Genomic DNA, 17,197 nt, shown 5'->3' on the forward strand with positions numbered 1-17,197 from the left:
AAAAATTACGTTACGAATGCATACTGCCTGCTCCGCGAAAATTGGAAGGATGGTTGGGTTCCTGATGAACAACGGGCTCTTGGAATACGAATAATAGCAATGCAACCCTGGTGGCAACGCGTGTGGGTTATCCAGGAAGCCACACTCTCAAGAGAGGACCCAGTCATGCAATGTGGCAATATGCAACTCAGGTACCGCGAATTCCTGAGAGTGGCTAAACGTTGCATGTTTCGAGATGCACCATCGTCACTTTCTCAACCCCAAATATCCCTCATCGTCCATTGGATGTTCCATGAGGATTACGAGCCGTCCAAAACATCATCTGCGAGCCGTCTGCTTACGTACCTGAATTGCATGAGTGGAAATTTCAAAGTGAGCAATCCCAAAGACAGAATAAATGGAATATGGGGATTTATCCGCATGTACGGTTTCCATGTTAATACCTTGTTCCTTATGATGAGAGTCCAATGCGAACAGGAGCATCACGAATTCTTTCACCAAATTGCTGTATGGATCCTTTTCGATCCTCAACCTCAATCGTATCCTCTAAGAATCTTGGAAAGCGGGCCTAGTAATGTCAAAGGGGTACCGTCCTGGGTCCCGATGTGGACATCAAAACGATGGAGTGGAGAAAACAAAACCTACGGAGCACCACAAAGTAAGCATGATATGCTTGCTCAAGGTGTCTCAATGAAGAATTCCTATAACATCTACGGAAGATGTACGGAAATCAAGATACATGATGCGCTGGCGCTTGGACGAGTGATTACGACGTTGAAACCTCTTCCAGTGCCAGAAAGAGAGGACACAGATGTGCTGCACGAAGCGATTCTTGATGTGGAGGAGCAAATTCGGAAAGCTCTGAGGCTTATGAAAATACCATATGCTCATACGAAAACGCCTGTTCAAGAGTTCCGAAACTATCTTCGTCTCAACTTTTGGGACGATGACACAGGGGAAGGTTCGTGTTCATCTGAACACAGCGCGACATTGGAAGAGTTCCTCGGGAACGAAAAGAAGTCGAAGAAAAGAAAAGATCAACGGCGCAGCAACAAAGTTTCAATTCTTCAAGCAAACCCTAACGTTCCGAGTCCCTCTTCGATTGCAAAACTAGGCAGCTTTTTCAAGCACAGTCGCGATCTTATTATTGGATCGAAAATCGTAGGGCATATATTCGAGGATGAAGATTTGCCGCCTTGTTGGCAGTCCGGTGACAAGCTGTATCTCATCCCTGAGTGCCGCTGGGCCCTGGGTCTTCGACGTAGTGGCAGTGGATACAGGTACATGTACAGGGTATTCATTTCTGATCTGGAATGGCAACAGTGCAAGCAGATGTTCGGCGACCAAGGCACCTACGAGGACATAGTGCTTGTATGAAGACAATGTATCGAATCCCGTTGTCGCGCTCGCTGTACCTCATACTTTACCTCTTGCTAGGCTCATACATATTGCTTCAGATAGAAGATATAGATGCGACGATGCACGAAGTGTAGGCTCAGTTGAGTGTGGAGTGGCAGAGGTGCAAATCGACTGCGCGCCTGCGCGCGCGCGACGACTGGTGGCGGGCGAACACCCTTTGCTTTTAGAGCATAACCTTCCTTCACAACCAAGCGTCCCAGACGGAACAAAAATTACCTAGAAAGGAAACTATCGCAAACGTACCATCGATTGCGGTCATGCATAACTACGGCATCTGACCATTGCCTAGAGGGGAAAGTCTTACAATCGACTGTTGATTACAGCCACTCATGATCGCGGCGTGTAATGTTATGTCGGCAGCCGATCGGCAGACAAAATTCTGGTTGTGGCTATACCCCGCCTGACCTACTTCCTTGGTGTAGCTGCTCAATGCCCCACCCCACACAAAATTTCGTCAAGAGTAGTCGGATATTCCGCTACCATGAGATAAAGTGAGCTGCGAAACACGACGTACGTATATAGATTTAATAATTTTGTTTTTCTCCATCAACAACCAGTACAACTGGCCTAATGGCCCAATGGCAAGGCGCTTGACTACGACTCAGTTCGATATCAAGAGATTCCAGGTTCCCAAGATAGGGGTACAAAGTAAACGTGATTTAGCAAAGTAGATAGTGACTGCTACATGAAACAGATTCGTATCCGCCTCACCAAGACACTTCATCTTCATCACCTTAGAGACGAATTTCGTCGATGGCATGCGACACCAAGTTCCAAAAGCTCCGGTCTTCGCAAAAGACATCTTTGTTCACTCGTCATCATGAGGTTGTCCATAGTTCGACCTCCGCTGCCTATCGCGAACGATCTTGGTGCATTCCAACCTCATTTTATCACTCGGATTCCTTAGATTGTGTAACGCAGCTAGAGCGGTCGTTTGTACTTTCTCCCACACTTGCTTTGACATACATCCATGATAGTGGCTGATCAAGATTTCTAATAGTCGGTCACTGTCGTCGTGACAGTGGTCTCTGAAGATAGACGATCTACCACCTGCAAACAATAGCATGCCTGGACCATGCACCGTACCTTTGATGGTTGTTCGTACCCAAAGTAGACCTTCCCGTGGTGACTTCGGTATTACTGCAGCTCCATCGTGGCCGATCACGCAATCGGGTATGGTATCAAATCTGATGGTTATTGTTTGTGATGTCTTCAGGATGTTGCTCTGCCAGGCTGAGCATGACTGCAATCGTCGCACTAGTGTGAACTTTTCCAAGTGTGCTGTTTCCGAAAGGCTCCGGGCGTTGAGGGACATGAACAGAGCCGCTGTTCCCCCTTGAAACGGAATGTCTATCCAGCAAAATTTGAAGGGTAGGTCTTGGCGTATGGCTGCATTGTTCAACGATACAGCCAAGAGTCCAATGGGCGCGACCGTGTTACTACCATACTTATAATGACTTTGAAGCGTATCATGGCCTCGAAATAGCCTTTCCAGAGAGTAAACATCTCTCAGGCGACTCTCAATCTCTTGCCATTGAATTATAGAGGTAGCATGAGGAAGGTCGTGCAAAATCGCGTTCGGCGGGAACCTCTTCACAATATCCTGACTATGGCGGAGGACGCTCTCTTGCTCTAAAGACAGAGTCGCAAGCCATTTGGATTCTTCGCTTTCTTCAATGGACGTAGAGTTCGACAAAGGGCCTGGGGAAGGGTCTGCCGTAGGATTGAGCGCAGTATTGAGCGAAGCGTCAGGTTGACGATCAGGCCGGAGATGATCAGGTACCATAAGATGAGAGGGGAATTTGGAGCTTGCCGTCCTGCCCCTACATACCTTGCATTTTGTATGCGGATCGCCCTTATTTGGTGCGTACTTGTAGATGTCGTCGGGTTCTATGTAGCGCTTCTTGCACTGGCAGATAGTGTAGCGCGAGCGGTCCAGAGCCGGGTCGGTCGTAGCTAAACTCGTCAGTGTTTGGCTCATCGCTGGTACATCAGACATTGTTGAGGTTGATCCTGTCAAAGCTGACGTTGACAAAACCAGGTGAGGTTGGAAAAGCTCTTATGGTAACGAGCAAGTGTTTTAGCTTACTGCAGAGATGTTTGCTAGTCATAGATAGAACGACATGGAACTATAGCGTGACACAGCTTTCGCTTCACATGTGATCATGTACCTGAAGCCTTAAGAGGCGAGTTTGATACCTATAGAACTTGACGTTCGTACGTCACATGTCTATTGCATTGTCACATATTGGTCAGCACTCGGTCTTCGTTCCATGGCCATTGCTGACGGTAGTATGCGTGACCAGATAAGCAAGCTTCTTATTTGAGTATAATAGCAAGATAAACGGGGCGCAGAAAAACAGGCTGCGGGAATAGCTTCCGATATATTCTGCTGTAACGACGGCTGTCTCTGTATCATCTGAGCTGTAGGCTACTAGTATACCTAGTGAAGGGGATTATAGAGGCTGAAAACAAGGTAGGACGAATCATGCATCCATGAATCTTTTAAGTAGGATTGAGATGTGTAATCAATCTATTTGGGTGGAAAGGTACGAAGAAAATGGCCCGAAGAAATTCAGCCTTCCATTCAATTCGACATAGTGAACAACACTTTTCAGGCTGCTCTTTGCCAGATTCTTCATGCTGCTGAAGTCTTTCGTACTATTCAGTACCACCCCGCGCTGTTTGTTTACCTCGCAAGGCGTCTCGAAAAGGCTTGATCATGAGCTCGCGAACACTCTGGGCAAGATCTCCAAGTTTGTTGCTTTTGATGGTGTCCTTCAAGCCAAGGCTATCCAATCGGGTAATAGCGCCGTCGAAATAGACACCCGAGGCGGTGAACCTGCTGTCAAAACTAGTGAAGTCAGTATCAATATGATTGGTTCAAGAAGAGACAGGGTTTAAGAACTACGTACAAGTGCCTGGAAAACTGCTTGTGGAGGACAAGTATTATACCTGGTCCGTAGATTCGGCACAACTTATTGATCTTCGCACCACGAAGGCTCCATTCGCTTATGTTCTCGATGACTGTATCTTTGCGTAGTCCTATAGTCTCAAAGTGTAGAGGCGTGAGAAATGTGTCTAGTTCTGCCAGCATTACGTCACCAACACGCCCAGTACCTTTGGGACGAAGGCATTGCATGATATCAAACCAGAATAGGTCGTTGAAGAGCTGGAGCACCCTTATCTGCTCTTCACGTCGATTGACTTGGTTGGTCCATTGGTAGCGCGACATGAAAGCGTTGCCGAGATCATCGTTAGAGGTATAGTCGCCGCAATCACTAATCAGGGCCAGGGCGCGTAAGAACTTCTGAGCATCATTGCCGTGTCTTCGTATGTGGATAAGAACGTATTTAGGCACATCAGGTAGCCGCTCAAAATTCGTTGGGTTGGTGATACGCTTCCAAGGATCCTTAGGGCCACCGAGCACTAACGGTGCTTTTGTCCCCAGCTTACGCTTCTTGTGAATCTGTTGAAGATCCTGCTCTAGAAGCTCGTCCTCATTCTCGGCAGTGGTGGAGCTGCTGTAACCACAAGCCCTGTTTAACCGAGCTAGGGTGATTAAGTGCTGCTCTTCGAAAGCATCTTGAACACTTAGCGAAGCTCCAACCTACAGCGGTCGTTAGCGCACAACAAGCGGTAGTCAAGATCGCCATAATTACCCCGCCAAGTCCATGCCGGTCTAACATATCTTTTGTTTGCTCTAGCATTGCCTTGACTTCTTGGATCAATTCCTGAGTGTCCATCTCTGTAGTCTACTTACATTCGTGTTTCACTGTGAGAGTTAATACTGATGCATGAGATATAGAATAGCTCAGCAGCGTGAGGCAGTTGTCTGCAATTTCAGCACAGACCGCTACAGTCTTGCTTATGTCTTTGAACATCCGCGGCGACAGTCTCACCATGACCATAGCGACAGTTTTGTTAATGTCTCACACAGTGGGACAATGAATCCTATCCTCTGCAAGCTGGTTGTCTACCCCTCTCATGCAGCTCACGCAGCTAAGATCATCGCACTCGTGAACGTCCAATCTGCTATCTTCGTTGATATCTATCCCTATGTCTTCGCCACGCGAGCCCAACGGACAAGAAGTTAACCAGCAAGATCAGACACAAGTTCTAGAGTTTTCAGCGTATGGGAAGTTAGTGCAAGGTACTTTATTACAAACTAAGCGGATTCCAAAGGTACTCAACTGCGATACATCATTGATCTACGACTCTAACTTTGTTTAGAAGCGTAATCGAGTCCTTCTTGAAATGCTCACAGCTATAGTAGTGTTACCAACCTTCATTGTATTATCATTATCTTTCATGGGCTGGATTGTTATTTCTCGCAATCTGGTAGGCCCTGAAAGCTTAGAGAGAATAGTCAGATGGAGACCTTTGTTCCTACGACTCTCCTGTTTATTCTGCGAGACGGTGTGGCTTTGGCGATATAAAACGAGGTTAGCTTCTCAAAAGTCTTCCGATACTACAACCTAACTTCTATTCAGGATCGGAAATGCTTTTTGCCACGCTACCGCCTTTGCAGCACTGCAAGTACTGTCCCTCCCACCTATCTCAGCACACGTCAAATTGCTAGACAATCCTGATCCACTATTACTACGCCAGTCACGAAAGGACCAACTACACGAATATGACCATAGACTCCTTACACATGAAGAAGACCGGGGAATGGAAGTAATGCCAATTCTACGCCAACGAGGCTCCGAACCGAACCACAACCCATCGTATCAGGAACCGGTCCCACACAACGAACGACTGTCGATCTCGAACATTGGGACATGGACGGAGGTTTTCAACAAGTCGAACTCTGAGCTGGAGAATGTTTTAGGAAACCATAGGGGTCATGAGAAGATACAGCTTGCTGCTACAGAAAAGGCTGCTTCTAAGATGTTCTCTATTGGAGAGGGTACCACGGAGGCTGCTGAAGAGATCTCTCGAGCCAGGAATGCTGAGAGAGGTGCCGCTGAGAAGTATGCTGCTGGCAAGAAAAAAGAGTTCGAGCAGTTCAAGGCCAGCGTCATTACCATCATGGTCCGAGCAACGCGCCCACTCATACTAGGAAGCTTTGCACAAACCGAGCATACTGAGTTGAAGATCGTGAGCGATACTCATTTCCAAGCGCGGCCCAAATCGCGCAACCCACTGCTTACTCACAACACGTGGGAGGCTTTCCAGTGCGATCAAGTTTTTGATGTCACAGCATCCAATCTGGATGTCTTCCGGAGACTCGAACCTATCGCTGACGAATTTAAAGACCCCCAAGGACACACATTTGTTTTTTATGGAGATGGTTTCAGCGGCAGTGGCAAGTCTTTCACAAGCTATACCCACGAATCTTCTGTCTTGTTAGCCTTCGGCAAACTTCTCCTAGAGTCGCCGCATCCTCGCCTGAGAGTTGTTTTCGAAGCTTTCCAAACTCCAGGAGTAGAGGTTGAGTCCCTCGACATACCCCCGCAGACAATTGCCAATCTAGGCCTGACGAAAGCTGAAACTCCACCAGTTGACATCACATCGGCCAGCAGAAATTTATTTAGACAGAAGCGGCCATGTTATGTCGTACAGGATTTTACAGGCTTCAAATGGCTTGTCAAGAGAACTGCAGAGTTTCGGAGAGAATTACCGACAGCTAACAACGCTACCTCTTCTCGCACAAATCTGGCAGTTGTGTTATATGTTACGCTTAACGAGAAGACGTCTGTATTCTGCTTGATCGATATGGTCGGTAATGAGCGAGCTGGTGCTCTAAAGGAGAGGGACAAGTCAAGTCTAGATAGTACGGAGATCGTAAATTCTAGTCGCCTGACACTCCGTCCGATACTTCAAGCGGTTGTTGGAGGCAAAGAATGGGTGGCTACTTCGACCGCGGTAAGCAAAAGCCCTGCAAAATCTGTGTTACTTTACTCACAGGAAGACAGATCGGCATGTGGATAAAACTTCTTATGAGCCGTCCTTCCGCTATGCTTGTCATGCTCTTTCATGTCAGCACGGCCTCATCTTTTGATGGAGCAGTTCGACCGACGCTAGTGGATATGTGGAACTACAAGCACATAAGGACAAAGCATCCTAACCGTACCACTGCAAAGTCTACCTAGTTCTAACAGTCGATGATATCCCATATTCTGCTGAGCTTGTCTGTGATACATTCACAGCAGAACATTAGCTCCATTTGCGGATCGGTCTACGGCGCCAGTACATAAATGATATTCGTTGAAAACCCACCCGGGGGTCGATTCAATGCGCTGAAAGTCTGCTTCTATACGGTAATAGCAGTCTTACTGATCGACGCGGCAACATACTATCACTTTTCTTACCCTCAACTCTACAACTTCGCGATACTTTCCCTTTGCAACCCTCTTTATGAGCTATAGAGCTAGCTTATCTGCTAGACTTGTTGAAGGGTTAATCCATACTTTCCTCTTACAAAGAATACAGTATAAAATTTGCTTAAGTCATACTGGACATGTGTAAGCTGCCTCTGGGCTGCCTTTGTAGTAGAGAACGGCAAGGTCTTTCTTACAAGCTAGGCTGCTCTTTGCCAACTTGACTTTTGTGTTTAGCGCCTTCTAAGTCGCTAATTCGCTCTGTGCACAGCATTGTCGCTGCTATTGACACTACTCGCATTGTCTACGACTCAAATCGCTTCTAAGTTCGACAGTGTGACATGGCCTGCTAGCTGAGCCCCTCCAGAGGATCCACCGAGGATCTCCTACAGGAAGCATTGTCGCTTCGTTCTCACTCTCCGCTAGGTTTTGTCGCATCGTGCCGTGTTGTTGATCGATACGTCATGGTGTTGAGGTTTTAAAAGCGGGGAACTTTGCCGTTCGTCATGTGACCGTCGGCGGTCGGACCCACGCTCTGTGATTATCGTAATCGTGCCCGTGACTAATCACAGAAAATTTTTTGATTGAATACCCACACATCACGCTCCCATTTTTTTCAACATCGAAGATTCGAAAGTACATAGTTTGAGCAATTACTTCATTCAACATCGATCATATACTGAGGCCTAATGGCCCAATGGCAAGGCGCTTGACTACGATTCGTTCGATATCAAGAGATTCCAGGTTGTAAGTAGATATCCAAATCGCAGCTTGTTCGAACATAGACAGTAATAATATTACAGCGACCCCTGGTTAGGTCATATCATTCTTTTTGCTTTTTGACTCCTCTCAACACCGAACAACACTCTCACGTATAACCTGTTGCTTTGATTCAGAGATCGATGTTCCATCCGACCTTGAAGCTAAATTAACAGCCTTCTGTATCTTCATTCAACGATATGCTTCTCTTCCTTTTCGTAGGTCCACTTTTGTCTGCAATCTCCTTCTCGTCTACTATTTGAGTGCGAAGCGCCACCAGAGCTTTTTTTAGCATGGTAACTGTGCAAACGGACAAGGACTGTATATCACTGTCATCGATGCTTGAGTTTGGCGTTACGGCCGTCCCGTCAGTCTCCGCCAACTGCGCAGAGCGAGATGTGTTTGTCACATCAGGTTCGTCGTTTGATTCTTCTTCTTCTTCTTCTTCTTCTTCTTCTTCTTCTAGCGCCTTGATAACAGGACTAAGCAGTTTGTCCTGCACGGCTTGTCGGGAAATAACGAACGAGTTGGCAGCGTCGTCCTCAATCGAAATGATCCCATTCATCTCTCTCTCAACGGCGCACGTCAATCCCAAGACGCGCGAAACATCGTTGACTGCGTCAGCCATTTTTGATGTCATCGGTCGTAGGAACTCAACACACACAGGCCAGATGCGTCTCAAACCGTACCTGTCGGGAGTGGGTGGTGGAGGACTTCTGCTTCGCAGCATATGACTACGTGTACATACTTCTCCATGTTTAGCAAAGTCGTCCTGTGTCCACAGCAATTGTCTTGCGTCTTCTAGCCATATGCAATCATGTCTGCCTTCAACGCCGGGTACCAACTCCGGAACAACGTCTTGAAACTGGATTGATTGTGAGTAGATTACTGGAAGCCAACGGTGAACCGCTTACCCATGTCAGATCTTTTCCTTCATCATAGGCCCCTGCGATAGCATCCGATACTGCGCGATCTTGAGGCTCATCGCGGATAAGGGTAAAAAGGGTCTGTTGTTGCTGGCTACTCGTCATCACTCTGATCTAGCTGTGCTGAACGATGAGCCATCACCGAGTGGGGAATATATGAGCCGGTGCTAGAGGATCACAAGTGAATGCTCTTTGCTGCTGGTTCATGGCTTGTGATTAACAAAGAATCGTTTGTCAAGCAGAGTCAAAGCAAGTGATGTGTGCAAGCTTCTCTGCGGTTCCCATTGGACACAATTGTTTGTGTTTACGAGGTATATATCGGCCCAGCTGCAGTCTTTCCAGCCACTCACAGAGTGTTTTATCACGGAACGTTACGATGTCGGATCAGCACCGTGGTCTAAAGAGCAATTCCACCAAGAACACTTGGGACATTCGAGATCGTCTTCCAAGTATCATGGGTTGGCTGTCGCAATACAACACATTCAGGGCTCTCAATAGAGCTTGTGAACAAGGCAATGTAAATAGCGAGCGGAAGATCTTCATTGTTAAAGGTAAGCATTGTGTCCCAGACTGAACGTTTTATTCTGACATCTGTCACCAGGCCCTGATCATGGCAACGTTGATGGAGGCATCATTGTAGACCCTCCTAATACATTCCCGTCCGATGATCCCGCCGCTGCCTGCCGCTGGGTGCAACAACATCAAGACGACTCGCACATACCAATAACTATGCGCTTCGATGCAAAAATGGGCATAAGCAACTGGACGAGAGGGCAATGGGCGCATTTTATCATTCTCGTTCTTCCTGATTTTCCTGACTACTACTGCATCATGCCGTTTCGAAGCTTTGCGAATCTGCATGCCGTACACCGAAGGACCAGTCGAAACTGGAACACTATCCCTAGTCTAGAGTTCCGCACATCTGGCCAACGGTATCACACTTTCGAGAGCTACTTAGCTCTTTTTGCGGTCTATAAAGATGATGTCTATCAAGCGCTCACGAACCTTGTCAATACTGCTGTTAATCTAACATGGTATGTCAACCCTACGAACGGGGTCGAATTCAGTGGTTGGAAGATTCTGCATGTCGATACCTCGTTTCAACCATTACTCCGGACGTCCCAAGTCTACCAGAGGCGGTCCGCAGATGCTATATGGAGAATTGCTAGGTTCCTCGAGAGCGCTGATGGTATAGATATGAGGATTGTGCCCAATCCGGCAGAACCGCTGGTGTGTGACTTCACGTTGATGGACGAGAGGCTAAAAATCAGCTATCTGATCGAACATAAGTATCGAGATCTTGGAGATCGACCGCGTCGAGGAGCCAACAAGCTCACATACGATGAAGTTGCGTGGCGTGACAAGAGTCTGAATTGGCATTTCCTTTTCAGTCAATATGGGGATGAAATGGCCATCTTCACCCGGCGGGGTATGACGTCGGTTGACTCTACAACTACTCCGCCTTTGTACCTCAACATGAGCAAGCCTGGTGCAGCGACAGAGTTCGCAGAGTATATCCGAGCACAGGGTAGTATTGCGAAGAGCAGAATACGGAGCAAGTGGCAAAGCGTCGACCTGTACGACGATAGCGTTCGTGCCGCAGATGGTCTTGACCATTCGACGTCTATTTCAGTCTCCAGCAACATCCAAAGTCGGACTCTGCCCAAGTCGGATATCCAACGCTTCGCGTTCGCTTTCGGGAATGCTTTCAATCGACAAAGCTACAAACTCCAATCTGGTTGCTGCGTCATACTGGACAATGACCCTTGCGCTGACGCGGTCGTAGTTGAGCATGACTGGGATACAGATGACTTGCTAGCCTTTCGGTCTGCTGCCAAACTCCCTGTAAACATGGTGGGCAAGTCTAACCCTGCCCTCATCTTACTAAAGTTTATCCCCCACTACCATCAGACTAAAACGGTCTCTATATCGAAGGCGTTTGAGCTCTCTATGCAGGGCAATTTCGAGATTCCAGCTTGTTCCGCGCAACCGTTCATCTACGTAGCCACGACTGGGGGTGTACCACAACCGGGTCAAGACGTCGATCTCGACGAGCTCGTACTTATCCCATCCAAGGAAACAACGATGCTAGATGACTCGCTCATGTGCGATAATTGCAGCAATCGCGATCAGGAGAGAGCCTGGACATACGTCACACAAACAATCTCGAAGCCGGAATTGGTACAGCTCCAAGTAGTGGGTTCGTCCAAAGGTCTACAGGTACCTCTGACACAAGCCCCCTTCTTGCGAGAAACCGCTCGACCAACAACAAGGATCGTGTCCCTACTAAATGGGGATGTTCATCAGTACTTCAGTCGCTTGTTCTCTAGGACTGGCACTGAGATTGTTTCGAAGCTGCACGGACCAACAGGGTTGCTCCAAAGACAATGGAACCACGGTACTTCCAGATTTTACCGCCAAGCAACCTCAGTGGGGAAGTAAGTCAAACTCACGGATTTCGCGAAGAATATCGTATTGTCGAACTTAATGCTGACTGTTGGTAGGCTAATGGCGCGAGTCCTCACCACGCTTCCACCAAATCAGGACACGTATTTATATGCGTCGTTCAAATCGAAACTAGACAAAACGATTGATGCATACATCAAAACCAACAAGGTTCATAGAAAAGCTGCAAAGAACAACGCTCTCGGTAACATCATTCAAAACACGGATGATGGCCTTTCTTTAAAGGAACTGACTGCATTGTCCGGCTTCAATTCGCAGATCCCGCTCCATTGCGACAACTGTACAGATGAAGATCGTTGTCAATTTCTTCGGCCAGAATTTTCTGATGGAACCGCTAAGTGTGGGTGTTGTTGGAAACACAATGCCATGTGCACCTTTTCAGACATGCCATCACAACTCATAGACGAACTACGCGCATTCCCCTATTTTCGGGCGCACGTACCATGCCACAGATGCTGGAAGGAAGAAAAGGAGTGTAACAACGACCAGGGGTGCTGCAACACATGTAGGGAAGCAGGAGTTGTTTGCGAGCGGGAGGCCTGTTCGTGTTATGCTGAACCAAGAGACGACTCACTGTGTGAACCGGATTGCGACAAGGCCCACTATGACGACGGATATGAGAATCTGGTGTATCACCTCAGGGATAATCGCGGCTCAAACGTGCGTCGAGTTGCCAGGCAGAAAGCCGGTGTCTTCAGAAAATAAGGATATCGAGACTTTTACCTTGAACAAGAGGTGAGTCGTACGGGCGGGTTGGCCGTAGCATAGGTTGATCCAGTCACTGTGTAGTTTGTAAAGTCGTTCTCATATGACGCATCGTATCGTCCCACAAGTGTTGTATGACCGATGAGTATGTTGTCCATCCGCTGTGATTTAAGACCCATATCTCGTTGCTGTGTCACAACACGCTCTCAAAGCAGCATATCCTAAGTGGCTCAAGTTTCGTGATTGCAGGGAGTCTAGCAGCCACAATAAACACAATACCGCTACATCTGCCTTTACTATAACAATCTGGCAACCGAACAAAAGTCGCGTCATCGATGTTACAGGGAGTTGTGATTTGTACCATCTTGGGTATGCATCAAGGAGTGTTATACATTCTTTTTATTTAGCATACAGGCAACGAGTGTGGAGGAACGGTACATAGAGACCAACGAGAAGAGAATGGCAGGAATAAAGGCAAGTAATGAACCTTGCCATGTGTTGACCATGTCTGGAAAATCCCGAAAATCAACGCGATCGGAGTCAGGGCCATGGGGTGATGCAATATGCAACTTCGAGTATGGTGCCGGCGCGTATTCATAGGGAAGAGCTACATGCACCACTTCAAAATTCTCCAGAGCATAAGACCAGCACAGTAGATCATATATGCAGATACAACAGCGATAAATGCCCATGCATATAGCTGCCTGAATAGGACGAACCATGGAAGGAGATGGGGGTGCAGAACTGCTACCCCATGTGCGATAAGGGCACGCAAGGCAGTAACAAACTCGTATAGTGCTCCTACTGCGCGAACAGCTGAGGTAAAGACGTCTTGCACCAGCACAAACATGGGACCTGTGAGGTACTTTGCCGAGAGCCTGGTAACAAAGTCCTGAACGACGTGATTAGCGAGCTTCAAGACGTTTGAATGATCCGCTTCAAACCTCTTCATAGAGTAGCATGCTAACCATCATCTGACCTGCTTGATGGCCTAGTGAGAGGCCGTTGACGAGGAGGGTGGCGATAGTATGAATCCCATGGCGAAGGAGTGTTGCGAATCTGTCGCCTGCCTCATCGACTTGGTGCACGATGCAAATGGCGGATATACATCCAGTCATGTCCACAACAGTCTCCAAGACTTTGACGACATCCTTACGACACAAGACATACATGCCGACATGGATAACAAGCCGTGCTAGTCCATAGGCCGCTGAACGTCCACTAGGGACTTTGTCATGACGAGCGAAGTCTTGCGTGTCTTCCATGTCGACCAACTTGGCCGTGTTGGTGTGATGGCGATGATGAAACAGTATCGAGGTATATGAATATATAGGTAGCTGTGGAAAAGGGAGGTAATGATAGTAGCGATACGAGTGAGGCGATGAAAGAAGCGTTCTTGGTAAGATGATTGGAAGCCGGCTTCGTATGCCTCTTCTTTAAATTGTCAAAATATGTTGCACCCAGAAGGATTAGAATAGCGAGACCCACTAGACAGATTGAATGTATGGAATACCGTGCGCGCACACGGCTAGTTGCTTGCTTGCGCTGCGCTGTTGCCGGTCTGCGTCTCAGACCTCCGCTCGTCGTCCTCTCGACCAGCTTCTGAGCCGCCTTGTTTGTACCTATCGAGAAACTGCTCAAAGAGCTGTTTCCACTCTTCTACAAACATTGTACTCCGCGAAGCTTCGGCCTCAGCAAGGTGTGCAGTTGCTGCTTTGATAAAGCTTGTCATTCGAGCGGTTGCGGCGACCGACATATCGTAGACATCGTGAAAACGATGCAAGTCCACAGGCGATTGCTCAGCAGACGGAGGCTGATCCCAGTCATCAGTCGCGGGTGTCAGCCGCAGAAGCGGCATGGTGACAAGGTGTAGTTTCAATTCGATTCAGTAGCAATGAGTCAAGGTCTGGGAGACGGACGATGATGCTGCTGCTTAAATTTCGGGGTTAGCACTATGATTACGAATCCAGGATCAATCACATCAGTAACTCACAGATCACAATGGTTGACAAAGAAGAAGGCGGGTTGGTGGATGCCTGGATCAATAGACCCAGGAGACAGCGCGTGAAAGCGCCAAGACCACTATCGGAGCTGGTCTCCGTGGCGAACCTTGTGCCTGCACCTTTTCAAGCTCGCCCCGCCCCCACGCCCACGCCTCTTACACCCAATCAGCCAGCAACCTTGCATCCAGCCGCTCAGCAGCACACGCCGCAGTCAGCCTCAAATGTAGTAGCTCCTCAGCACCCCGTCCGTACTTTCACCAATCGCCGTGCTAATAACCCACCGTTCTGGTGCCTGATCGTCATAGTCGTCATCCTAGTAACAGCAACCTTTAGCTTTTGGAAGACCTTGCATACCGTGCCTCACGGTCTCCTTGCAGATTATACTAGCATCGACTACGCCATCGGAAATGTTTCTGCCGCATCAACCACCTTCACCCAACATTGCTGCCCTATCCCGCAAAATTGCTCACAGGTCGTGCGCTCTTCGTTACAGAAAGCGATTGTCTCGGGACGCGACGCCAAATCTACAGTAGACCAAGCAATCAATGCTTTGGGCGACATGATGGTACCGATAAGAAGCCTGCGCGGAATGTCTTGTGCACGAGCAAGGTTTCACAGTTCTAAAATCGAGCAGACTGCAAGATTGTCAGTCTCTGCAGCAGACCACTACGCGGACGCCGTAAGAATCACTGAAGGGGTCCAAGGGTTATTAGACACAGCTGTTAGCGACAGTCTCAGAGCAAGAAAGGAGTTGTATACGCATCGCAAAGATCAACTAGGGACTGTGTGGAGATCAGTGCAGGAAGCTGTTGGGCTCGCAGACGATCCGTATACGGATCAGGCCCTCGAACAGTACAATATCCGAAACACTACAATCAACATCCTTCGTGATGTTCGTCGTCATACAGTTCTTGCTGTGGCTCTCTTTGATGCACAGGAAGCAATCTGGCGTAGCGTCGCTGCTGATCTTCAGGCCCTTGGGGCCAGACTCTACAGTAAGGCTGACGTAGCCAACAGTGAGACGGCAACCTGCGTTGATTCAGATGCACACCAAGGTTTGGTCCATGATTTGGAGACTATGATTGGGAAGGTGGTTGCCAGAGACGGCTGACAGGCGAATGCTAAGGGCTGGTTTGCTCTCAGACTCATTGTACTGAAAAGAATACAGCGCACGAGCGCATGTCTTTGTACTAGATCAGATAGTTAATTGACCAGCATCGCGTTGCAGAAAAAGTCCCAACTCCACGGTCAAGTCCCTCCACGGTATCGATACATTCTCAACCCCTAGAAGTTCTGCAGTAAACCATACCATCAGTATCTGTAACGGCAATAACCCTGTGTATCGCACTCTCGGCCATTTCGACATAGTCAATTACCATGCAGCTCTCGATAGCCTTGGGAAGGCGGGGATTCTTCTGCATGATCATTGTTGCTATCTTAGCCTTTGGAATACACTACTATAATGCAGTAGGTATACATGTTCCATGCTAGACTACTCATGCTAACCTTAAAAAGTGCTATGATGCCGCTGTCCATCTGTACAGTATCAGCAAGCCTGTACGTCTGTACGAATCATACACTTATGCGCCGAACATTGAGCATCCTTCCGGTGATCTTCTATGTTATCCACAAGATCCCAAAATACGTACTCGCCTAGCACCAAAGAGGCCCCATCTTTGCTATCGAACACAGCTTCCAGCACCATACTTAGCCCTAGCCTGCGATTTCGAAGCTCACGACTACTGCATGGGATCCACCTGCAACTTTTGGTTTGAACACGTTATGCAAGCCGCAGCCAACAACCCTGAATCCGCCAACACAGCAGCCGCCAAAGACCCAGAACTATCACTCAAAGTTATCAACTCTATGCTCATCAGTGTAGAAGCCCGTTTCGTTACTAGTCTCAACCACCTGAGCTACGTTGCCAACGCGAATAGTAGTATCAATCGCAACTGGGAGAAGGGCACAATTGAGGCTGCTCTTCAAACATGTCAAGTCCTGCTTTGGCACTGTGATGAGAGCCGTGCTCGTAATTTGAGGTCCAAAGAGGCTACATGGAGTACTACGTACGATCTGTTGAGCAAGATGGAGAAGAGACTTAAACAGTACAGTATAGAGATGCGTTGCTGGGTCAAGAGCGTTCCGCTTTCTGCTTCGCACCACTGCAGGGAACTTAAGGTCGTGCTAGACATTTTCAGGATGCTTTTGTCTGAGTTTCAGCGTCGGTCAAAGTCTGGAACCGCCACATGTCCCGACAAGAAGCGTGAGTTGCAGTTGGATACCTACAAGGGATAAAGATGTTAGACATTGATGCCGCAGAACAGCCACATATTCGTTTCGCATTCGCTTTCACAAGTTGTTGCCGTTCGCAATCGCGTACATATCCACTCATTTGGCGTCCATTTTCACATGTAGTTGTCCATCACAGTCATGTACAAAGTCGTTCGTTTGTTTCATATTCAGATATATCAGCGTATTCACAGTATTTCTGCTACTCTCTTTTGAGTTTTTAATCGTTATATTCCTTTTTACAGCTCTATGCAGCCCACAGTAATGCCTCGTATGATAGCCTCAAATGCCATCGACACAAAAC

The 17,197-nt window shown here is 47.9% G+C and overlaps 6 protein-coding genes across 6 annotated transcripts; 3 read left to right on the forward strand and 3 right to left on the reverse strand.

Annotated features, from left to right (window-relative positions):
- Positions 1–4,080: 4,080 nt before the first annotated feature.
- AA0111_g2757 (hypothetical protein) lies at positions 4,081–5,165 on the reverse strand (the record flags this gene model as incomplete). The annotated part of the gene is made up of 3 exons (XM_028648563.1): positions 4,081–4,273; positions 4,335–5,029; positions 5,082–5,165. The coding sequence occupies 3 exons, from the start codon at positions 5,163–5,165 to the stop codon at positions 4,081–4,083; spliced, it is 972 nt and encodes a 323-aa protein (XP_028509299.1).
- Positions 5,166–6,102: 937 nt separating this feature from the next.
- On the forward strand, positions 6,103–7,517 carry AA0111_g2758 (hypothetical protein; the record flags this gene model as incomplete). Its single annotated transcript, XM_028648564.1, has 2 exons — positions 6,103–7,290; positions 7,341–7,517. The coding sequence occupies 2 exons, from the start codon at positions 6,103–6,105 to the stop codon at positions 7,515–7,517; spliced, it is 1,365 nt and encodes a 454-aa protein (XP_028509294.1).
- Positions 7,518–8,673: 1,156 nt separating this feature from the next.
- On the reverse strand, positions 8,674–9,132 carry AA0111_g2759 (hypothetical protein; the record flags this gene model as incomplete). The annotated part of the gene is made up of 1 exon (XM_028648565.1): positions 8,674–9,132. One exon carries the CDS (start codon positions 9,130–9,132, stop codon positions 8,674–8,676), a length of 459 nt encoding a protein of 152 aa, XP_028509295.1.
- Positions 9,133–9,806: 674 nt separating this feature from the next.
- Positions 9,807–11,872, forward strand: AA0111_g2760 (hypothetical protein; the record flags this gene model as incomplete). The annotated part of the gene is made up of 2 exons (XM_028648567.1): positions 9,807–9,981; positions 10,032–11,872. 2 exons carry the CDS (start codon positions 9,807–9,809, stop codon positions 11,870–11,872), a joined length of 2,016 nt encoding a protein of 671 aa, XP_028509546.1.
- Positions 11,873–14,129: 2,257 nt separating this feature from the next.
- Positions 14,130–14,459, reverse strand: AA0111_g2761 (hypothetical protein; the record flags this gene model as incomplete). The annotated part of the gene is made up of 1 exon (XM_028648568.1): positions 14,130–14,459. One exon carries the CDS (start codon positions 14,457–14,459, stop codon positions 14,130–14,132), a length of 330 nt encoding a protein of 109 aa, XP_028509545.1.
- A 1,522-nt stretch (positions 14,460–15,981) lies between these two features.
- Positions 15,982–16,899, forward strand: AA0111_g2762 (hypothetical protein; the record flags this gene model as incomplete). Its single annotated transcript, XM_028648569.1, has 2 exons — positions 15,982–16,071; positions 16,120–16,899. 2 exons carry the CDS (start codon positions 15,982–15,984, stop codon positions 16,897–16,899), a joined length of 870 nt encoding a protein of 289 aa, XP_028509548.1.
- Positions 16,900–17,197: the final 298 nt, after the last annotated feature.

Source organism: Alternaria arborescens (assembly GCF_004154835.1).
Source record: "Alternaria arborescens strain FERA 675 chromosome Unknown contig_5, whole genome shotgun sequence".
NCBI classification, from domain to species: Eukaryota; Fungi; Ascomycota; class Dothideomycetes; order Pleosporales; family Pleosporaceae; genus Alternaria; species Alternaria arborescens.